Here is a 25,002-nt window from a genome sequence, read left to right on the forward strand (position 1 = left end):
TACTCAGACTGTGCAATTTATCCCTACAAGAGGAGTAAGGACTTCCTTGGGATACCTGTTGTTGCATGAAAACAGGAGACCACATCCCGCCGATAGAACTCGAGAGCAAACTGGAGGATGGTGGCTCTAGATGGAGAAAAGAAGACTTTGCAGAAGGGCGTTTCCAGAAGGCAACAGTGAACCATGTGCCCTTCCCATCCAAAGCAAGGATGCCTTCCGCTCTCCAGCTTCATTTGAGCCATCGGTATTTATGAACACAGCGAAACACGTTCACAGGCACGGACCACATTACAGTCGTGAGCGGCGGACAGTGCAGCAGATACAAAGGCAGCCCACGCTTGGCGCGAAAGAAACAGCAAAGCGCGTGGCAGGTCGAGTGCTGCACAGTGCACCCCACGTGAGTAAAGAAAGACTGCAAGCTTCCTGCCTCAGTGTCTCGCCTTGCACAGCATATCACACATTCACAAATCCTCTTATGAGGATTTCGCTGCTGATGAAGTTCACAGACCTGGCCAGCGTCATCTGATTTTCACTCCAGTGAGTTTGAGGAGCTGAGGGTGGGTATAAGAGAGCAAGAGCAGACCGTGGTTGACCTTCTGACGTCAAATGACTTTTACGTTTATTCATTTAGCTGATTTCTTCAAGTGACTTACAGGGATGCGCTACACTGATAAACCAATTTATACAGCACGGTAATTCTCACTGCACCACTTTAGAGTAAGTACTTGGATCAAGGGTACTACAGCAGGAGCAGAGATTGGAAGCCAGGTCCCTCCACTGCAAGGCAGCTAATCTTACGCTACACCAGCTACCCTTGAACACCCTTGAGAAAGAGTCCTGGTGTGCATGCATGTGTGTGCATGCATGTGTGTGCATGTGTGTGTTTCTTACCTCCGTTAGGGTGTTTCTCCACGATTAAGCATGTGGACATGGTTCTCCCTTAGCGTAAAGAGTTGGAGAGCCGGGCAGTTACGGTTTCAGCCAAGAGGGCATAGACCTCCCGGGGCTTTGGTGGAACACTGGCAGCTACTAGCGCCATCCTGCCAGGAGTGTAGATGTTCCACACACCGGCCGAGCGCACTGCCCACACATCAGACAGCACAACCGCACTCAGTGACAAGCCCATATGTTCCTCCTTCCTTTCTTGTATTTTCCTGCCTACTCTGATTGTGTCTTTTACAATATGCTTTAATTTTTTCATTTCAACTTCCAAGGCAATCAAGATGCAAAATATCTGTACTGTGGTCCTAAGAACAAAAACTGGCTCATCACTTTGTTCAAGAAAAAGATTCAAGCCTGTTTGACATTTCACTCCGTATTAAATTTTTTACATTTCGGAACTGCTTTATACAAGGCACATTCTTACCTTATCTAACCTTAAGGTGGTACACGGCGCTCTAGGCCACAGCAGACTTTGTGATTTTGTAGGAACTAATTGGGATTTGTGTTCCCTGCCTCTGTCCCCTACAGCCTTTGGCTAGTCTCCCTCCTAATATGAAAGGTACCTCAGAGTGGCATTGCGGGTCGCATATCGTATGTACCACGTAGCCCTTGACGTGAGATGGGAGCAATCCGGGCAGGGTCGAGTTTGATGTGGGGAGCGTGGGGGGCGGAGAGGTGGCACTACCCCCACAACCGCAGATCAGCTAGTTCAGAATCACACACACAAAGACACACACATCCCGTCCACGCAATTTCCAAGTAATTTACTTATGACCAAAAATACAGACAGTCCCCAGTTTCACACTCATGCACTTCACACACACACACACACACACACACACACACACACACACACACACACACACACACGCAGTCTCAGTTAAACACTTGGTGTGGACACATGCTATTGTGCTATTGTTTTTTCTGTTTGCCAGTCACTGACTATTGCTGTATATCTCTCTCCCTCCCTCTCCCTCTCGCTCTCTCTTTTTCTCTCTCTCTCCCTCCCCCTTCTAGCTGCGCTCCAGTCGCTTGGATACTGTGTGGACGACTCAGGAGTGTGTTCATTTCCCCACCACAGTTCCTTCCCCTCCCTTGCCTCTTGCTCTCCAGCTTGTTGATCTGTATCTGCTGGCCCGTGATGCGCAGGACGCCGTGGGCTCCGGCGCCGGGCTGTGACCGTGGCTCATTGAGCATGGAGCGACCGGGGAGCGACTGACCGGAAAACAGACCCCCTACATCAAGCATTAACCGAGGTGAGTGAAGCAAGCTGGTTTCAATCAGCCTTGAACTGAGGTGTCCAACTTTTCTCTCTTCTCTCCTGCCACGATGAGAAAAAGAAGCAGTGAAAACAGCAAGTTAAAAGTTAGCGTTAACATCCTGGTTTTCATGTCATGTGTATTTGGACAGAGATTTGTCGGGGAACTTACACAAGGGAAGGGGCAATCCTTTCCGACAGCAGTCGTTTTAGTTGTGCCGAGGAGCTCGTGGGGAGCTGCGAAGGCTGAGACTGCTCTTAGTGCTGCGTCCAACCCGTTTCCGAGACCCAGGTGCAGTCCCTTTGTGTTCACCGTCGCCGTGGCGACTTTGATCTGAGAAACCTTAGCGCTGCCTTTCCGCGCGTGTGGAGACTACTCCAGATTGGTAGGCGGAGGCATAGGCTCGGAAACAAGAGTGCCGGGTAGGGAATTCTCCGAAAAGCACAGGAGATCCCCGGATAATCTTCACCAGACCCTTTCGAGGGAACTTTGGCAGGCACGAGACCAGTGCAGCCATGCGACTCTGTCTGAGGGTACAGCTCTTCATTCTCAGGTGCATCTGGAGGAAAAACGTGAGCTCTGTTGACACGCGTGGGCGAATGAGAGGAGCTTTGGAGTGTTTGCCCACTGAGTGCATTAACACTTATACGCTTCATTGCAATGGGCCTGTGCTCAGCTCCAGTGCCTTAGAAGTGATAGTTGTCTTCCTTAGGGGGAACTGATGAGGAGCCCACACTGGACTGAAGCTTTGTGCACTGTACCCGAAGCTGAGGTCAGTGGCATATTCATACATTCCCCTGAACACTTATTTTAAAAGGACGCATTTACTAATGTTTACTAATCATTACTATCATCTCTTGACTGCTTTGCTAGTTTCATGCGAGAAATCTGATGAACGGTGAAGTGTTTTTAGTTGCCTGACATGAGATAAGGAGGCTCTGTAGTAAATGGCTTCTGATGAACTTTAATCACACACGACAGCATGGAATCTACCCCTTAGACACCGAGAGATGCAGTGCAAGGTATTAAAAACACAGAGGTGTCGCCAATGCTGCTATGTTTGATTGAAGACAAGTTTCAGAGTCTCAGGGTCAATGCTGATGCACATGCCTCTCCATCTTAATTCTGCCAGCGGCGGCTTTGGGACGTCCAAGCTCATTAGAGACGTCAGTACGCTCCGGGTGGTCACATTAACATGTATTGACGTCTCTGGAGTCAATTGGAAAACGATTGCCAGGTACCCTGTGCTCTGCCCTGAATCGATGTGCATTTCTTGTTTCCTGCAAGATAAGAACCGTGTCTTCATTTCTGCCATTAATAAATAGAATACTGGAGAACAAAATATCTGAAATTAAATAAACTGGGTGTTTGGAGCCTGATCAGGAGTTCAGACAGACTGAGTAAATATGGGAATTCTATAAACCCCTCAATCAATATTGCTTCAGCTACAGGATTCGTTAGCACCTCATCAAAAGTTATTACCCTATTACAGTGATTTATTTTATTAGTTTATCACAACTGAACGCATCGATTATACATGTTCCAGAAGATGGAGACAGTAGGGATTTGTACTAGTAAAGGAAAAGCCGTCATACAGAACTCCTCCTGTGATACATATTCCTCGCACAGATTTTCTAAGTAAGAAATGAATGTTTTACGGACATTTAGAGAAGTGGGAATGGGAATATTCTCTTCTGTCAGATTTCCACACCCCAAAGGTGAGACTAATTTTATGCTCCACTAGCAACCACTCCTAGATGTCCTCATCCATTGTGAAGCTGGACAAAAAGGGGGTTGGATGGAGGTGAGCGGTAAGTCACTGCTGTCGGGAGGCCTCCGGCGTTGAGCCATGCACTCCTGCAGACACGCTACCCTGAGCAGACAGGAGAGAGTGAATAGCACATGGTTCAGGGTGTGATAGTGAGCAGAGAGTGGATAAGTGAATCAATTCCAACTTTAAACCCGAAACAGAAGTACGAATGGATCTCTGTCCTCGTGTAGTTTGGGATTTCGTTATTAGGCCTAGGTTTCATAGTGAAGTTGGAATCGCCCGTCCAATAAAGCAAGAAATAAAGACGTCACTGCAAGAGAGGCCGAACTATTGCACTCTCACGTTGCAGGATTTACCTGTGCAGCAGACCCTCTTATGCAGAGCACCTTACACTTGGCTTTACAGTTAAACATTTTATTCATGTGGCTGGATATTTACAAAGCCAATTCATGTCAAGTACCTTGCTCAAGAGCAGCAGCCTCGACACATCTGCTGAATGAGTCCTTAGTGGATAGATGACCGCAATCTACGGAGAGATGTTTTAACACTTTGGATTGTTCATTGCCGCATTCACCTTCGCTCAGGAACTCTGGGAAATCACACCGGCATAGCAGACGGTTAGCGACTGTGGCAGCACTCTCAAGGACAGTACATCACCAAGATGATGGCAAACAAGACACTCATTGGAGAAAGTCCAAGGCTTTGTCCCTCTGAAAGGACAGAGACTGTGGACGATCACTGACTCGATAGCATTAACGCGATTAAAAAATAACGACAGTGTGTTCCGCTAGCAATGACATCTGAACAAGCGGGCAGGTGAAGTTCTGCTCTTCAGTTTTTGTTTTCTTGAAAAGTAGTTTTTGTTTCTTGTTTTTATTCTAACCATGACAAAGCACTGCCATGGCATCAGGGACATTTTCTATCTCGTACAGATAGCTTCATCAAAGAAAAGCGTCCGAATAATAAATGATAGTATATTCCCACATGAATTCAGTTGTTTTCGAACGTGCAAAGACAGCCAGTAGCGCAGCCTTTGCTCACTTACTGAATAACTTGATAGGAAAACCAGAGGGAGGACTGTGGTAATAAGAATATTCTACATGTAAATCTGAGGAAAGCTCACACGGGGCAACATGGGCAACAGTGTTTGTTTACCATGTCAAATAGTTTTCACTCAAATGACTCTGCTCCTGTTGCTCCAATGAGGGGGATGATAAGAGATGACAAATCCAATGAACACACAGATGAATAAAAGACAGTAACCCAATGATGCCTCCCCCAGATCCTGCCTGCCCCCTCCATTGGCCACAGACAGCCCCTATTACTCTTAGAGGAGTCATCTTTCTAGGAAGTAGGGCTGGTATTTCATCTTCCATCATTCCACTTAAGGGCTATGGATAATGGGAGCAGGGTGTTATGGAAGGAAAGCCAATCGACAAAAAAAGCATCAGAATATTTATTGCTAAGCAGTGGCTGTAAATTGCCCTGGTAATACTAAAGCCTTGAAACAGCGAAAAAAAAAAAACCCTTTTAACTCAGGGGTCATTAAAATTTTCTAGACTGTGGACCTCTTCAAGAATCTGATTAGGACCATAGGAAAACGACCATAAATAACTTTGGAGCAAATATTGCACGAAATTAATTCACCTGAAAACTGAATACCACAGTACAAGTTTGGTAACATTTTTATTTATTTTTAATATTTATTTAGTTAGTGTTATATTAAAAGCATGCCTGCACTTTACGGATCCCCGGGGGCTTCATGGACTTCAGGCTAAGAACCCTGCGTTAAACTGGATTTAAATATAGATGGATGTTAATTTCTCTGATATATGGGATTTATGAACACTAACAGAATCTGGATTTCACAGTGTTTACTTTTAACGGTGTCGACCTCCAAGTATAACCATAATCCCAGGTATCGACGCTGTAGACTTTGGTTTTCATTCAGCAGTGCATTCTGAGAAGGAACACCCACTGTGTGCCTTTTGATTTGAGCTGCAGAAGACTGGTAAAAACAAGACATTTGTTGCTGTCTAATGGTTGTGACATTTGGAAGCGGCCGTTGCTGGAAACGACTCGTGGCGTGCGAGTGTGGACAGAAGGCACAAGTCAGGGCTGTAAATTGAGTTAAGCCCCTGTCATCTCCATAACAACAAGGTTGTTTTAGAAAAAAAAATATTTACAAGCACACAAACCTTTCAGCATTTTTAGAAGAAGGTCAAGTGAATGTGAGTCCATCAGCATAGCATTGACTGATGGTCCAGTCACCCTAGAAATATATATGTAGACCAAAGGAAAGCACTATCTTTCCAAACAATGAACCTGTTATCATAATCTTATAAATTAAACACTGTTTGGAGGCTTTTTTTCTTTGAAGTTTCTCAGTGTTTCTATTGAATGTGCCGTAAGGAAAAGACAATAATCAAGCAATTTTAGGCAACGTGTGATTGTAACCATTTTAGAAATAGAAAACAGGCTGATGGACTCAGCAAATGGACACACATATAATCTGTAGATTTCATATAAGGTAAAAACCACATAATTTCAAATCAAAAGTAGAATTACATGTAGCTTCCATATAAACTATTCAGCGACAGCATACATTTGTATTAGCAGAAGGTAAACACTGGTAAAAAATAGTGACAATTGTAAGACGAAACAATTAGCAAGAACCATATGCCCAAGAGTCAACGGAACATCAGGTTTTCCCTTGTCTAGTAGCACAGTATATGTTTTATTGGTCCCTGGAGGCTTCAAGAACTTTTTGGTTAGGTTTGGGATGGGTTTTATAAACAGTTTAGGGGTTTCCTGCCAAATGTACTCTATTCTCTGGATGCAGAGGAGCAATATTAGCTAAGAATTTATTTGAAAGTTAAAATAACACACAAAAAGATCTCTCCATGACTTTTGACTTCTGCAGGCCTCACAATTTTCTGTCCGTTGACAAGACCAACAATAAACTCGTATCCCACGAGAAAGACGCAGATGCCTGCAGAGCCAGAATAGCTGTGTCATTTTATAAACCACTGACTATGGATCTTTTGCTCTTTTCCCATTATCGAATGGATCTTCGACTCAAACTCTGACCATTGTTTCAAATTTGTTTGACAATCACTCCATAAGTGGTTGAGACTGCTGCCTTTAGACCAAAAGCACCCAGGTTCTAACCCCACCTTGTGCTCTAATACCTTTGGACAAGATACCTGCAATTAGATACTTTAATCTTAGGTAAGGTATTTTCTATGAATTGCTCCATCAGAAAATTACCCAGGTTTATAAATGGGTAAATAATTGCTGGTAGCTTACTACTGTACTGTAAGTTACATTGGATGAAAGTATCAGTTAAATGAATAAATGTAGGAGCTGGCAAAGGAATTCCCTTGTGAATAGAGGTTTGTGGTCCATGGCCTCCTGTGTTTAGAGCAGTTCCCCTGTAAATAACATGCCACTTCACCATTCAGCAGAGCTCCATAGACCCTGTCTTTCTTTCTTTTCACAAGTGAAACCCTGTGGCTTCCTCTCTGCTGAGCCTGGGCTCCCCTAAATGGTAACATAAGCATCGCATTTAAGCATGTGCAACATTTGTCAGATTGGTACGCTGGATGATAGACGGGGAGTTTAAATGGATGTGTTGCTTCTTGTGTAAATGTTTACCCATTCCTGCCAGCCCACTTGGCCTTGTGGAGGTGTGTAGATGTACCCGAGCCTATGATTGGCTCTTTTGCCTAGACTGGCATAGACCATCATGTCAGATGTTTCATTCCAATGAGTTGCCTTGTTTATGGAAAAGAAACAAATAAGATTATAGGAACTTACAGGAACAAAAACATGACGGAGAGGGATCTGGCATCTGTTGGTGTAATGTAACAAAACAATATGAAAACCTTCATCAAAACAGAGCAAACAGTCAACACGCCACACAACAGTTCTACTCATGTTACAGATGTCCAGTCTTGATACCTTAGAGTGGATAACCTTGTCGGACAAGTGCTGCAGCGAATGCTGGATTTCACTTTATCTCAGCTAGGCACCACACGACCAGCTGTCACCACTGTCCAAGCAGCACAAGATCACCTGGGACCGATGTCAATCGGAACAATGTCAGCTTTCACCACTGTGCAATCAGAAGTGGACCACTCTGGAGCACTGTCCAATCAGAGCAAGATCAACCGTCAACACTCTCCATTCAGACATCCCCATTGTCCAGACAACGTAATTCCGAACAGTCTTATGATCAGACCACATGACCAGAGAGAGAAATTGAGTATTTTGTCAGGATTCAAATAAAGATGATCACTCTAATTCCAGGCATTTATTAAACTATGGAGGATAAGAAGCATATCTAGAACTATCGCAGAAATCCTCTTTCACCTCAGGTGTAAAACGACAAAGAGCTCCTTCTGCGTATGGTGCCGTGGGATTTCGAAAACTGTGGAAATCAAGCTTATAAAATCAATTCCAACTCCTCCTCGCTCCAAGTCTCAGATTGCTTAACGAAATGCCACTTATCAGACAGCCAGTCTCATTAGCAGTCTTTCCACATTGTGCATATTTTTATCACTGTGTAAAAATGTCAGAAAAGAAAAAAAACATAATCATCAGTTTAATTCTTTGCATGAGAGCAGTACCCAGAGAAGCCAAGCAAACATCCCATGGGTAGAATTGCATACATATTTTATCTTCCCAATTTGATGCTCTGTACACAAAGTTTTTGTAGCGCTCTTAATGATGCAGTTTCTTGTCAAATTAACTTTGGGATTAAAAACTGCTTTAGCAGTAAAGGTTGCAAAGATAGAATTCTAATTTTGTCTCTGTGTTTAAAAGAATTGAAAAACAAAAGGTACTACGCTGCTTTGATCACCGCAGACGCAAGGAGGAGTTCAGAATTCCTTAAGAGCATTTTACCGATTCACGTGTTAAAAAAAAAAAGAAGAAAAAGAATAACGGACTTCACAACTGGATTTCCAGATTATGACAGTTTAGCTAAGTGTGACAGCCCCCCACGGAGAGCAGAACACAAACAGGCATGGTCTTTATCAGGACCTGGACCTCCTCCATACAGATCTGTTTGACCATCCCGCTGTGGTTTTCCGCTCTTTCCCTGGCACACCGTAGCGCTTGCTTTGTACTAACAGAGATGCTAATTGCCAGACTAATATTAGAGCCCTTTCCCCCGTCCTTTTGTGATAGCTGGTTTCCAAGGAAACGGCTAGTTTCCCTCCAGCTGCATACCACACAAGCTCCGCTGCTTTTTTAACCAGAAACTTCCATATGAACTCTTAGAGTACAAACTGAACTCCAGATTTAGTTATTAATATCATAATTCTGTTGTTTTGCTCATACGGTTATCCGGAACAACTTAAAATTAGTTTTTTTAGGACAATATTAAGTTTGAGCTATTCAGGTTAATGAGTTTGCAGAGTCCCTCCCAGCATTTGAAATGACATCCCTCAAGATGGGAGTGAAAAAAAATACTTGCATGCTTAGCTGCTTTCTACTGGCATTAGACCAGTGTTAAACTGTAATGCAGGTATTATTACAGAACAACGATCATTAGAGATTGTTCCTGGTTATCCAAAAGTTAGATAAATAGTCCCGACTGACAAACACATAACCTAGCAGATGGTACTAGGGTGATGAACTTCTCTGTGGGCTAACCTGTTTAGAATCAAAACTTTGAACAACCAAGAGTCTGTGGTTACTGTGTACCATGAAATACATTGGTTAGTGATGACCAACCTTTTTTGGCTAAAAGTACAACAGTCATTACTGTGAAATGGTCCAAGGGCAGCATGTGTAAAAATCAAAGAAAGGAACCTGCTAAAATTTCAATTTCTAAATTAGAAAATTGTTTATTTTAATGCGTTTTATTTAAGTTCCATGTGTGTCTAACTATAACTGTATTATGTCCTTCAATAGAATTTATAGTTTTATATGATATATATATCACATCAACCCTCGTTATGTATATGACATTTTGTACAAGTATGTCATATATATACTATATTTACTCTTAACCAGGGGGTGCGGTGGCGCGGTGGCGCAGTGGGTTGGACCACAGTCCTGCTCTCCGGTGGGTCTGGGGTTCGAGTCCCGCTTGGGGTGCCTTGCGGCGGACTGGCGTCCCGTCCTGGGTGTGTCCCCTTCCCCCTCTGGCCTTACGCCCTGTGTTGCTGGGTAGGCTCCGGTTCCCCGTGACCCCGTACGGGACAAGTGGTTCTGAAAATGTGTGTGTGTGTGTATATAATATATATTGGTCATTTTACTGTTATAGGTGAGATATTGTAGAGGAACAAACTCCACCCACTGCTGTCACAGGGTAAAAAAAAATATATGGAGCCCCGAAAAACACTTTCCACATTCAGTTTTACACATCTCTACACTGGAAGAAGAAAGTTTGATACGCAGCTTGCTGCTTTGATGGGTTTCCGAGGTCCCTTGAGGATCCAGCTGAGACAAGATCCCACTTACAATTGATCCTGAGGTCAGATCCAGGAACTGTGCTGAATTAATGATGATGGTGGTGGGTTCAGGTATCTCCCAAGCACTGAGCTCTTCAGGCACAGCTCGTATTGATCCATGTTAAGAGCTGGGTTTAGACTCGCTGCCCCTGTGTATCTATCCATGGGCAAATTCCATCTTCAGGCAGGCACCCTTTTTTTCTCAGAGGCATTCAGGCCCAAATGTGTTCTCCGCTTGCATGACCCGAGGTCACACTGGATGCCCTGCCACTACGCACAAAATAACAATGAGTCAGAGATGCAGTACATGCGTTTTTTGGTTCTTGTTGTTTGACTTTTTACTGTTTTACTTCGAAGCTCATTTCCAGGGAGCACAACAGGATTGCGAGTGAAAGTCCTGCTGTCCAACGCATTCGTCTCCACCGAGTGGGGCCACATCTCACTCCAGGTCGCGTGTTGAAGAGGCACAGCATGTGCGGTGACAGCCACCTCCTTCTCTGTTTGCACTCAGTCTGTCTTGAGCAGATTGCCCAACCCCAACCCCCACCCCGCCGCGCATAATCAATGCAAGCCAGAGCATGAGAGCCTCGGGAAACGGAGAGTAGATGATAAACAAAACATCCTAATGAACCAGCATGGGAAGCCTTGCATTTCTGACACCAGGGCCACTCCAAGGGATTTCACACTGTGCAGGGAGACCCACACTTCTCTCCTCTGGGCATCTGATGGACCTGTAGGGGGTGCTTAAGCAGAGACTGAGTGAGAAACTTTGCCGCTATGGCATGTCCCTGCGTTCCCCTTCTGTACCACATGTGTTCCAGGGTTAAGAAATATTAATTATGTTCAGCTTCTGCAAATCTCACTGTTCCTATGAGCACTCAGATTTTGTATTGTTTCAATTAATCTTCAAAGTTACAAAGAAGACCTTGAGTGGCAGTGTCTTCGTGAGCCTCAATAGAAACAGCAGGTCTGCTCTGGGGAAGGCTCTCGTCCATGGCCCTGGGCCTGCTTTGTGTGTCTGTGAGGAATCCTCCGCACTTCTCTTGGGAGCGTGCATGTAATTTCCTGTTCTTGTGACAGACTTGCCTCTCTGGGGGCCTGATGGCATTAAGGCTCATGATGACAGACAGCCCGTCTGAGGCTGAATGCTAGTGTGTAGACGTGCAAAGCAGAGCACAAGCACTCGGATATATATAAAAAAAATTTCTTTCCCTTTTTTCTGATCACATGTCTTTTGGGGATGAGACCTACAGCCTGTAGAGTGCACACAGTCTTATGGAAAGCCATCACTCCAAAGCTGTCCATACTGACTCATACTGGTTGGTTATTGCTTCTCAACCACAACCAATAACAGCTGTCATCCTTCACCTTCAGCAAAATAATCACTAAAAAGGATTTATCAATCTCAGTATGGAACAGGAAAAAAACACAGAAAATATTAATGTGCTCCGCTAGGAAGATATAGATCCTGGGTGCCGGCAATGGGAAGGAGAGTTTGTGACGAAAAAAGTCTTCAATTGCACTGAAGCAACTAATTAAAAGGATGTATATTAAATTTGAAGATGCTCAAAGCAATGTTCTATGTAGGTATGATGTTTTTACCAGATGTTTTTATTACAGAATCCTATTCAACACGCATATTCTATCCTTGAATGATGCTTTTAACTTGAACTACTTCGGTAAATATCCAAATACGCTAATTGTACGTGTAATTTCGGATAAATTTTTATGCAACTACTCGTGTAATGAACATCGGCTCATATGTTGAAAAGAAACTAACTGCACTTAAGAATCACATGTCAGCAACTATGTCTCTCTTTCTCCTAATGTAATGCACACATTGTATTTTCTATGAGATATGCGTCACTTTGGAGAAAAGCCTCTGCTAAATGAATAGATGTAAATGTAAATGTAATTGGTAACAGAAAAAATTCAATGCTACCTAATTTCTTTTGGATAGGGCTACGTGCCACATAAATGATCTGTGTAAATAATGTACTGTCTGTGTGCCTAAAACCCACTGACACTGAACAGAGACGACCTGTAGTGTGTTTGCCAACATCCAGTCCTTGGATCCCCAGTTCCTCCTCTCCAGTGATTGTACCCCCCTCCCAACCCCCCACAGCACCATCCTCAGGATGATTTTTGCGTGGGACGCATCAAAGCAGGCTGCCTTGCCAAATCTCAACTTATTACTGAGGTTTTCGGCGCAGATCCCCATTCCATGCCAGTGATGAACACTGCCTCGCACAGCACGGCCCTGCATTTACATATATATGAAATGTAAGAAGGGTACTGTACACATCAGGCGATACCATCTGAAATGCTCCTCCGGAGCTGATGTGCCGATGACAAAACGGATGAGGAAGTCTAGTGTCAGCTGCTAAGGTACAGGACCCAGGGCAGTAAAATATGCTGTCCTTCAGAAAATGCATACCAGCATGGAAGTGTAGGTTTTTCCTGGCCTCAGGGAATTATTCTGCCCGTTAAAGAGCAAGGTAAATAAACCCTTAAGGCAACACAGAAATATTTGCTTTACTACATGCCCTAACTCACCTTTTACCATTGAGTTTAGAGATTATCACTGTTGTGCAGTACCTGTACCCGGAAGGCAGTTTTACCTTGGATCAGTGGAAATATTGACTCTGTGACATATGGTAAATTTGAAAGGAAATAATGTAATAATTATGGTTTACAGCAAGTGAAAACCCTTCCCTCTGTCACACCTTGGCTCACCCTGCTATCTAGGATGAGACAAGTCCCCTCCTCCAAGACAAATGGGAACAGGCGAGTCCGGACATGGTGTAACATGGGGTTTGCTGAGAAGATATCAGTGTTTCTATTCGCAGGGTTCTTTCATCAGGAAATTGGCCGAAACACAGTGCAATACCACATGTGCTTGATCGACACAGTGGATGTGACTCACTGCTTTCTCAACAAAGTAGATGCGAGTCACACAGCTGTCAATGCACTCAAAGCTTCCACCACTCAGACATGTGTTCAGGCCTGAAATCACTGAGATGATGTTTTGCTTGTGTGGTGCTGCTGCAGTCATCCAGGAAGAACATCATCCCCATATTTCCTGGGAAAGCTTTGCTTGATGTGGGGTGTAATTGTCAACCAAGAGGGGAAGGCACAGTAACGTTGTGAGTTAACGTGACAGCAAAAGCCTGTCCCAGTGCAGTAAAACAAGTGTGTGAAAACCTTTCTTCATACCGCAAAACTACAAGTTCCATGTTTTTCCCGTCATGAGGAGCAGCTCCAAAGCAAATCAATGACAAATAAGAGGCAAAGCAGGACACAGAGGTGGGTGAATTAATGAGTCACTGTAGTAATTAGTTGATCTTTTTCTTTGGACAAGATGCAGATCATGGAGTGCAGTAGTATCTGAAAGCTGGATGAAAGCTTAAATTCACATGGATTTACACTTTAACATCTTTTTTTTTTTTTTTAAAAAAAAAAAAAAAGGGTCACCTCTAAAAACCCCCATGAAAAAAGCAGACAGGACAACGTTTACCCTGCCCGAAATAGGGTCACTGGGATCTACCCCTGGAGCCAGGCCTGGGTATAGTGTTCCTAGGTGAGCGCCTAGTGTCCAGGATGCCCACGTAACCCAGACGGGCTTAGCCTGAAAAGGCAACGCTGAGTGAGCCATATGTGCCTAGCACCCGCCGGGTGGGTGCAATGTCTTTCAGGCAGCAGGAGGGGGCGGAGTGGCACATGACGTCACAGTCCCTCTCAGCAGAAAGTGGCTTTTTGCACATGGAATGTAACCTCACTGGGGGGAAGGAGCTGGAACTGGTGCAGGAGATTGAGAGATACCACCTAGATATAGTTAGGCTCACTTCCACTCACAGTGTTGGCCCTGGAACCAAACTCCTCAATAGGGGGTGGTCTTTCTCCTACTCAGGAGTTGCACAGGGTGAGAGGCGCCGGACGGGTGTGGGGATACTCACAAACCCCCTGCTGGCTGCCATACAGTTGGAGCTTGTCCCCGTGGATGAGAGGGTCTTCTCAATGTGACTTTAGATCGCAAACTTTGACTGTTGTGTGGGCTTATGCACTTATCTAAACCCGAATGGTAAAATGTTATTGGACTTCTATGCTAGCCATAGTTTGTCCATAACAAACACCATGTTCAAACACAAGGATGCTCATGAGTGCATTTGGTACCAGAGCTCCTTGGGCCAAAGGTCAATGATTGACTTTGTAGTCATTTCATCTGACTTGAGGCTTTATGTTCTGGACACTCGAGTAAAGAGAGGTGCTGAGCTGTCAACTGATGACCATCTGGTGGTGAGCTGGATCAGATGGTGGGGAAAATTGACGGACAGACCCGGTAGACCCAAGTGCATAGTGCGGGTATGCTGGGAACCACTGTTGGAGGACCCTGTCTGGAATGATTTTAACTCCCACCTCCGTGAGAACTTTTTCCATGTGCTGGAGGAGGTTGGGGACATGAAGTCCAAATGGACCCTGTTCAAACCTCCATTGTGGAAGCAACCAGGGGCAGCTGTGGCCAAAAGCTTGTTGGTGCCAGTCACGGCGGCAACCCAAGAACCCGCTGGTGGACACCGGTGGTGAGGGAAGTCATCAAGGGGAAGAAGGAAGCTTTTAGGGCCTGGTTGGCTCTGGGGACTCCTGACTCAGCGGATAGGTACCGGCAGACAAAAAAGGCGGCAGCGGCTGCAGTTGCAGAAACAAAATCCAAAGCATGGGAGGAGTTTGGGGAGACTATGGAACATGACTTTCGGTTGGCCTCAAAGAGGTTCTGGAGATCTATCCAGCGAGTCAGAAAGGGTCAGAGGAGCTTTGCCGAAGCTGTGCTCAGCAAAGGTGGAGGAACTCTGACCTCAAATGAGGATATTGTTGGGAGGTGGAAGGAGCACTTTGAAGAACTCCTTAACATGAGAGATATGCCTTCCTTGCAGGAGTCAGGGCCAGAAGCTTCTGGGATGTCAGAGTCCATTTCTCTGGAAGGAGTCACTGAGATAGTTGGAAAACTCCACAGTGGCAAAGCACCAGGGGTGGGTGAGATTCACCTGGAACTGCTTACGACCCTGGATGTTGTGGGGCTGTCATGCCTGACACGCCTCTGCAATGAGGCCTGGACATCTGGAACAGTGCCTCTGAATTGGCAAACTGGGGTGGTGGTCCCTATCTTCAAGAAAGGGGACCTGAGAATGTGTGCCAACTATCGGGGTATCACACTTTTCAGCGTCCCTGGGAAAGTTTAAGCGGTTGGTATGAAGATCAGCACATCCAAGTCTCAGTCCTTGGTTCTCTCACGGTGAAGGATGGCCTGCCCCCTTCAGGTAAGGGGAGAAAATCTGTCGCAGGTGGAGGAATTAAAGTATCTTGGGGTCTTGTTCACAAGTGAAGGGAGAAGGGAGCATGAGATCGGCTGCAGACTGGGGGCAGCAGCAGCAGTAATGCAGTCGCTGTACCGGACTGTAGTGGTGAAGGGAGAGCTGAGCCATAAGGCAAAGCTCTCTATTTACCTGTCGGTCTACTTCTCTACCCTCATCTATGGTCATGACCTCTGGGTAATGACCAAAAGAATAAGATCACGGATACAAGCAGCTGAAATGAGTTTTCTTTGTAGGGTGGTGGGACTTACTCTCCATGACAGGGTAAGAAGTTTGGCTCTCCAGGAGGAACTCAGAGTAGAGCTGCTGCTCCTCCACATTGAGAGGAGCCAGTTGAGGTGGTTCGGGCATGTGATAAGGATGCCCCCTGGGTGCCTCCCTTTGGGGGTATACCAGGCACGACCAACTGAGACAAGGCCCCGAGGTCGGCTCAGTACCCACTGGACAGGTTATATCTCCTAGATGGCCTGGGAGCAGCTGGGGATCCCCCAGGTTGAGCTGGAGGGGGTTACGGGGGACAGGGACATCTGGGCTGCTCTGCTCTCCCTGTTGCCACCATGACCCTAGTAGGACAAGTGGGTAAGAAAATGGATGGATGGGTCACAGATCTCATGTACTTTCTGATGGAGAACCTGCCAAAGGATCTTTTCGGCAATGGGTTTCGCAGTTTATGCGATTTTTAAATTTTTTATTTTTAGATATTTTTGGCAGAACTTCTGTGGCATTTTTCTGGCACGGCTGCTCGCCATCCATCAGAAGAAATTTGTCGAACTCAGCATTAAGAATGACAAATCCAAAGCCACTGTGAAGTAGATTGGCTCTTTTATCAGGCTACCAATGAAGCAAAGTAACTGGAAAGTGAAGTAATTTTTTTCCTCCCTCTGAAAAAATGTCAGAGAGAACATTCTGTGAGATATTAAGGCATAATGGCACAAATTGCATATCTTCTGGCATGAGATAAATGGAGATACTGTGCGGTCTGGGCCTTTTAAACTCGCATGAGAGTACATCCTTGGTAATTCATCCAATTTAGACCCTGTGTAAAGACAGCCATGATAGAGATTTGGGAGTTCATGGCAACCTTGCTATGACATCTTCTAGTTAAACCAAAGAAATTCTCCTTGAATCTCAAAGATGTATCATTAACAAGCAGGTGCAAAGTGGTCCATTAATCAGTGTTTGCTTCCTTCTGTAGAACACAATGGAAAAGAACACAATAGAATTGAATAAAATACAATAGAATGGAATAAAATAATGTGGTCACAAGTAATTACTTTTTTCTAATTTACCGAAAAGCCAGAGAAGCAGAGTGGGTAAAATGTACCAGATCAGTATTCAATTTAATGCCCATTTACCATTTTATGTGTACAATATTTGCAGCAATTTTCACAAAGTGGGCTGTTTTCACAAAAAGGTTTTAGAATGTATTCCATAGCACATGACGACATTTTTTTCTCTTTGACTAAGAGGAAATATTAGTGTGAACACACTCATGGTGTACCTTATGGACCATAAAGGGTGCCTGTGGTTTATTGAACTGGCTGTATCCAAATATCTTCAGGCATCTGAGCTCTAACTGATGTTCTCGCCTATTGGACTCTTGCAGGTGGAGCAGCCAACTGCTGTGGTCATGAGCGGAGGCTGCAGGATGCCCTCCACTCCCCCTAGCAGATCCAGCTAAGACCACCTTGCACCACCCCATCCCCCCTGCCCCTGCCCTGCTACTTCCTGAATGCAGACGGGAAGATGAGCGTCTCCAGCCGGCAGCCCTTCAATGTCCTGGCTGTCGTCTTCCTCTTACTGTCCACTGCAGGTGAGCCTTCATTTTGCTTTCTCTCTGTACTTTGACTGCAGCTCAGGCACCAGACCAATAATCCTTTGGGGAAGATGGAAGTAATAAGGAAAGTCCAAGGTGGCAGCCGACAGCCTCAGAGTCAAGGGGTGATTGAGAGCTACCTGTTTTCTCAAAGAACTGACTGAAAGGTAGCAACCGGTCCACTTACGTAAGACACCACTTTATATGATCGGCCACAGCTGTAGTCCTCAGCTAATACAGAAGTAATGAAAAAGCCAGTAGATGGAGCAACAGCTGCAAAAGTAGAGACTCTAGCTTGTGGAGGTGGCCATAAAAGTAGCCCAAAATTTGATTCCAGCCACAATGCACTGTCTAAGAGTGAGAGCAGCTCCATCAGCCCAAACAAGCAGGTTATGACTCTGGTTGAGCCCAGCAAAGTCCCAGAAATCAATACTGTGGCTATCTCACCCCGGTGATCTCGCAGTGCCCGTATATCCAATTTGTGTGTGTTCGGAGAAGCCTCGACACTCAGGGCATCAGTAGGCCACAGCAAAGCAGAGATGTACTTTAAAAAAGTGAACATGACAGATATTGTCTTCCCAACAACTACATGAGAGCACAACAGTGTGTGCTCAGATCCCAGTAGACCTCCTCTACCCTAGAGCACTTAAAGCATTTCAGGAAATGCTGTGAATAGCCACGCTGATCTGTAACTTGTGACGTGGCCCAGAACAAATGAAGTAAACAAGTCAATGATTTCAAATATTAAAGTAGAAATATTCTATTTTTTCATCTTCACGTAACTGTCTATTATATATTCAGTGCCATGTATAGGTGTTAAAAATCAAGTGCAATGTTTAATGCAAAATGCAAAATTTTTACATGTAAAAATGCAAAATACAAAATACAAAATTTTTACATGTGAAAATATAGTTTATTTAATGAGGTTTTTAGCTGTTTTTGTTGACTGTCAGGGATTTGCCTCAGTAAACTTGCAAACTGATGAGCTCAGGTGAGACATGAGTTTTAAGAGCTTTCATCGTCTTTTGGCCCGAAAACACCTGGCTTGCACAAATCTGTTACTCTGTTCTTTAAAGAAGCTCAAGAGGACCACTAAGAAGCCTCTTGCTGCTGACTAATTGTTTTGAACACTTGCTTGGCTGTGTGCATGCTGACTAACAGTTATTAACAATTTTGCATGTCGCTTTTTTCGCTTTGTGCTGGAATACCGACCACACTTTTTGTCTAGAAACCATTTACCGTAGGGGCAAACAGATAGTACAGTGGTTAGAGCCATTGCTTTGCAATCAAGGGGTCTGCGTTTAACCGCTCCCTCCTGCTGCTGTACCACTTAGCAGGTTAATTGCCTTGTATTGACACAGTAAAAATTACCCAGCTCCATAAAACTATGCAACTATGAGCTTTGGAGGATAGTATCACTGAAGATATATATATATATATATATATATATATATATACTGTACATGCAAAAATGTAAGAAATTTATAAAAATGAGTGTTGAGATATGCGCTTGACTCTGATTGGTCGTTGTCAACTGAGTTCGATGTTCCACGTGCTTAATTCTTTCAGTTTTGAAATTTCTTTGATTCAGTCATTGCTTTCTAAACTTACTCTTTCTATATGACCTCTGGCACTTCATATGCTTGACTAAAGCGTGCGTTTAAAATATACACTTAAAATGTGAACTTTTTAAACATGCCCTGGATTTTGACATCTCCATTATTGCCCGGCTGGTAGACCGGTGCACAAAAGCAAGCCAGTTCTTCAGCTGGCTCCGCAGGGTGTCGTGACTCATTATTCCAGGTTCACCATGAAAGTGCACGTCCTTCATGGCCCTGGCGTGGCACAGATGGGAGCATCAGATGTTTTTTTTTTAAAAAATGTCCTCCTGAAGAAGCAATTAAATGTGACTGCACATCTAAGACAAGGGGGTCTCAGAATTGAATGGCAGTGGAATTTTTTCCGACTGTGCCGTGGCACCAGCGTCGGTGGCGTGACGACTAATTTGAGGTCAGCCCCAGAGAGCATCAGAGTACGCGAGGTTTTCTTTTCTTAAGCTCAAGAAAACAGTAGACCCCCCCGCCAGTGGGGCCTGAACTTGCAACCTTTCTGTCTCTTTTATTTTATTATTTTATTTCTTTATTATTTTATCGGAGCAGTTATGCACATTGTAAGTCTCCTCACCATGAGTTCTAAATTACGCAGGTCCTCAGCTCTCCAACATCACAGCCGGCTGCCCCCAAGGACTACAGAACCGAAAGGCACCCAGTTTACATCGTGAACAGAATAGTGGTTAAAGAACTGAGTCAGAAAGGTTGCAAGTTCAGGCCTCATCGGTTCGGGGTGGGGGGGGGGGAGTCTACTGTATATTCCATTTCATATTGTCATGAGACATTTAACCTGATTTGCTTCGGTAAAATATTCAGCCGTGTTCGCAGAGCTGTGACCTGTTAAGGTCTCCATGGCAATGTAAGCTGCTTTGCATGAAAGCTTCTGCTTTGCACCTAAATAAAGTTAGAGAAGATTAAATCACACATGTGAATGTGAGTCCCACTTGTTTCTGGACTTCATGTTATTTATCTTATATTCCCCAGAGAGTGATTCTGGCGATTTGGTGCTGTTTAAAAAGCAAAGGAGGGCCCGCAGCGATCAACCTGGTGGATGTATGTCGAAAATAAGAGCCGGTCTTGGCAGCCAGCGGACCGAAGCGAGGCTGCGAAGCAGCCCCCGTGAACGTTCCCTGTGAGCGCAGAGTGCCAGTGCCGCTGCAGGCAATGCCATCTGAACCTAAAAAAACAATAATAACAAATGGGAAAGTGTTTGAAATATTAAAACCATTAAAAAGTCTCTTTAAAAGTTTTCTCTTGATTACGTCTCGCGGTGATCTTTCCAAAGAAAGGCAGCGATGTACCTCCATGTCAGTTAAAATTTAAACTCACGTTTTTATTTTTCAGCACTAATGAAATAGATTACGACATTTCAGAAATGCCCAGATTTTTCTCTTGCATTTAAAAAAAGACTAATAATGCCTTATCCTAAAGGTGTGCTGTGCACGTTTAATGAGTTCCTCGGTTACAATACAGTTATAATAAACTTTTCTCCCCGGTGAGTACTTCCAGAAAAAGCACTTGGCTTGTTTTAGCATCCGGGGTCCTAGGGGAAGGTGAGCGCCACGTCCCGTTACACAATCCAGGCCCTCCTGTGAGGTGCTCCTCCGCCTGGGTTCGCCCCGGGACACAGGGATCGTCTCTAACCCGTAATACAGAGCTTATTACCACGAGAGGCCGGAAGGAGCTCGCCCAGCACCCCTCGCTTGCCTCTGCTTATTCATGAGCCCCATGCAGGGGAACATGTGGGCTTCCTTTTGTTCTGTGGACTTGCTTCGCATGAGAAGGGCAGCTTTGTTCAGCCTTCAGTAGCACTTCAAATGTGTGGCTGGACAGTCAAGCTGAAACACCAAAGTGTTGAATGTGTTTTTCTCTTTTTTTCTCAGCTAGCGTACACAGAAACCTAACAACTAATACGCTCTCCAAGGGTATGCAGAGCACAAGGATTTAAAGAATACCTTTTCTCAGTTTTCTTACGGAAAGTCAACGAGCAGCTTGACTGAAAGTAATTATTAGGAACTAAATTATTTGTATCTGAAGAGCAGATGGTTTGCATCAATTGGTGAAACATAAACATACATGTCTGTCGGTTACTTTCAGTTATAAGTTCACATCAAGTCACCCACAAATTTCTCTTTCTGCTCTCCTTCTTTTATCTGTTAATAAGAATAAGAATCATTTTTAAAAAAAACACATAAGCAAAATTAATATAATCCCATTAACTTCTGAAATCCTCTACTCAGCTGAGCTCTTGCTAATTTTTTTTTTTTTTTACAAGAGTTCCTATACTCTTTCATCAGCTCCAGAAATAACGTGACTAATATCCAGCTTTCATTTGATGCAGAATGAAGATGACAGTGCATGTGGTGGAGTTTAACAGTCCTGTGTTAGTGGTTCATGTCATGACTCAAACCAGGTGATTTTCATTTCATAACCCTGTGACCCTCTTTGTTTTTCCTTGTCCAAATATCCAAGTCTTGCTTCATTTCTTGAATTGTGGCCTGCCCGCTTGGGCACCCAACGAAAATCCTGCCAAAAAAATTCTCATTAATGTAGACCTTGAAGAATTTATTGGTGAAAGGTGATTTCTGTCTGTTCTGTCAATATTTATGTTTACGGCTATAAAAAAATGAGCATTTGTTTACTGCCAGAAGAAATGACTTTTATGTGGTCAAATAACTGGAACTATGCTGGATTTTTTTTTCTTTGTTTTTGCTCCATATTCAAGCCAGACAATATTTTTTTTTTGCCAAAGCATTTTAGACTAACCTCATTTAGCGTAGTCTTATTTGATCCTCATTGCTTTCTTAACTCGTGCCTCAATCTACTGATCAGTCCGTCGATAGGAGGGAGTTCACATTTATTCATTTAGCTGACGCTTTTTTCCAAAGCTACTTACAACGTTATATTACTTATCCATTTATACAGCTGGGTAATTTTAAAGGAGCAATTTAGGGTAAGTTCCTTGCTCAAGGGTACGACAACCGGAGGTAGGAGTCGGACCTGCCTTTGTTGGGTCCAAAGGCAGACGCTCTAAACACTACGCTACCAGCTCACCTTATTTCAGCAATAACATGTATTCACAGAACTGTTTGAATTTTTTCTTGCAAAGTGACAATTTGAGCTCTGCTGAGGTGGGAGAGATATTGGTTTTGTTATCGGCTCACAGGGGGTAGTCAACAGGGCCCTGATGTTTCCGGTACCTGTAAAACGGTGTTGCCCACTGAGCTCCTGTGGAAGGAAACCTGGTGTTCTTGTGCCATATCCACTTAGTGCATTGAGGACACCTTTCATCTATATGCTAATGACAACGGGCCCTCTGTTTAGGCGCTGCTCGTGGCAGACACAGCGACTAGCGTGAGATCGAGCAGCTGAGCCTACGGTGCGAATGCTGAGTGAGCGCTCCGAGTCGGTCGGGGCATCAGCAGGTTGTCAAATAACGTTGGCAGAACTGAAAGGCATGAAAGGCTGTTGCTTGCACTGCTGTACTGGAGGTGCATCAATCACCTCCTTGGGACATTTAACCCCCTATCTCCTACCTGTCCAGCTGCCTGTTCTTACTTCTTTCTTTTTCTCAACATTTTTTCATTTTTGAGAAACTTGTGCATCTTCCAAATGGAAACAAAAGACACAAGCAGTAAGAGATCCCCTTGGCGTCCCTCGTTTAAAAGAGATGAATGGTTTCAGACACAACCTGATCTGTGTCCCGGTCACATGAATCAGTGGCGGAATGATTAATGGCCTATTAGGACTATTGTGTGGAGTCTGCAATGCATTAAACATAGTCAGACTGTGGTTGGACAGGTGCAAAATAGATTTTGGGGGATTTATTTAATCCTCTTCTCGTTCCATTATGCAAACGAGTGCCGTTTATTGGATTTGTTACCTGGGAAAAAGTCAAGGGGTGCCATTTCTCTCCAGATTTGTTCCGTGCTCAACTTTACACCTTGTATGTTAAACTTTGAGTGTTCCCCCATAATTTCCCCTGTAGTTACAGACACAGAAGACTGTTAGTTAAAATGGTTCAGCTTTTTTTTTTCTAATTCTCCCTGGAAGACAGGCTCTTCATTACAGTCCAAGTGCATTCATTAACATGGCAGTGGAAAAAATTTCAGAAGGGAAGAACTGTTCCCTGCATTCAGACAGTTAAATGAGCCCTGCGTGACGATATCTAGGGCTGATACCAAACATGGAAATCTGATTTCTTCACTCCAAACATCCTAGTTAAGACGTTCCAAGCTGTAATGGTGTAATTGTGTGTGTGCCATCCAAGCACAATCAGATATAAAAGAGATGTTGCGGGGAATTGTGTTTTCTCATCTTCCTCTTTCTGAGGTTTGTCAGGGCCTCAGTTATTATGGCCTCTGCCTAATTAACAGCATCAGATCAGAATTTTAGTCCAACATGTATGGTACTAGTCAGGTGCCCTTAATCGTAGCTCCCGCTAGGTCATTACTTCTGTCATTTGTTTCTCCAACTCTTGCTAATCTATAATCTGTCACTGGTGCTTTGGCTGCAGAAATAATTCATCCCTCACTTGCATCACAAGTCAACTGGTTTATTCAGAAGTTATTCTGCAGCTAACAGAATATAGACAATGTGGTCTGTTGCAAAAAGACATTCTTAAGTCAAAATGTTGTATTACATGGAACAAATAAATTATGAAAAGGTGACAACTGTAATTCAGATCCTGAAGTTTAATTATTACAATCAACCTAATAGGAGGTGGCATGGTGACACTGCAGGCAATGCTCATCTCTCGATCCTCTGGGCCATGGGTCCAGACATGGGTTCAGATCCTGTTTGGTGTATGTGGAGTTTCTGTGTGCTCCATATATTTACGTAGGTTTATACCAGCTGCTCTGATTTCCTTCCACAGTCCAAAGATCCTTTGGGTAAATTAAGGAATGTAAAATACTCATAGTATGTGCATGTCAGTGAATGCACGTGATTGCCCTGTGATGCACTTGCATCCCAAAGAGAGTGCACTCTGCGCTGTGCTCTGGGTTTCCAGGATACACTCCGGATCATCGCGACCCTTCACTCGACAAGCGCTTACTGACACTACGTGAATTCATAGATAATAATCAAATCATAGTTTTACAGATTGGTCTTATGAAACACTTGGTTTGACACAAATGCCCTTTTTCTGCAATCTTTATTTCTTCTTCCATTTCTGATTCACTTTCCCTGTGGGTTTGTCCTACACAGCTCTCTCCGCACACTTCCGGGTGTGCGAGCCCTACTCTGACCACAAGGGTCGCTATCACTTTGGCTTCCACTGCCCTCGCCTCTCCGACAACAAGACCTACATGTTCTGCTGCCACCACAACAACACAGCATTTAAGTATTGCTGCAACGAGACAGAGTTCCAGAACATCATGCAGCTCAACCTCAGCAGCACCCCGGACGGCCTGACGCACAAGTAAGTCCCTGGGCAACGTCTCTGTGGGATCCAGTGCTTCACTGTTGATATTGCTGTCAAACATGTTTGCAGAATATTTACACTGAGCTATTACAGGCAGGAACTATGCTACGCTACCAGCTGCCCCTGACAAGGGGTTATTGAAAATGGGTGGATGGATATTCTGCTTTGAGAAAATGTAATTACTGTATTAATAATCCTTCATATTGTGCCAGTGAAGTAATCCCCTTCATAACACTGTAACATCCATTTTTTGGAGACCATCCCCATGCCCTCAGGAACACCCGCTTGACCTTCATGGTTGTGCCCCTGGGTTTGGGAACCACTGCGGTATTGTTTTTTCACAGAA

At 44.2% G+C, this 25,002-nt stretch overlaps 1 protein-coding gene across 3 annotated transcripts in view; it reads left to right on the forward strand.

The window, feature by feature from the left end:
• Positions 1–1,991: 1,991 nt before the first annotated feature.
• Positions 1,992–25,002, forward strand: part of LOC108931481 (protein shisa-like-1a) — a 35,882-nt gene continuing 12,871 nt past the window's right edge. For 2 of the 3 annotated variants that reach the window (XM_018747244.2, XM_018747241.1), the window contains exons 1-3: positions 1,992–2,198; positions 17,412–17,618; positions 24,440–24,653. In XM_018747244.2, coding sequence (XP_018602760.1) covers positions 17,552–17,618; positions 24,440–24,653 — 281 coding nt within the window. In that variant the 5' untranslated portion in view covers positions 1,992–2,198; positions 17,412–17,551. Of the gene's footprint in view, positions 2,199–15,409; positions 15,464–17,411; positions 17,619–24,439; positions 24,654–25,002 lie in introns of those variants that run through there. The other variant, XM_018747243.1, reaches the window with a different exon arrangement.

This window comes from Scleropages formosus, chromosome 2 (genome assembly GCF_900964775.1).
Source record: "Scleropages formosus chromosome 2, fSclFor1.1, whole genome shotgun sequence".
Lineage (NCBI taxonomy): Eukaryota > Metazoa > Chordata > Actinopteri > Osteoglossiformes > Osteoglossidae > Scleropages > Scleropages formosus.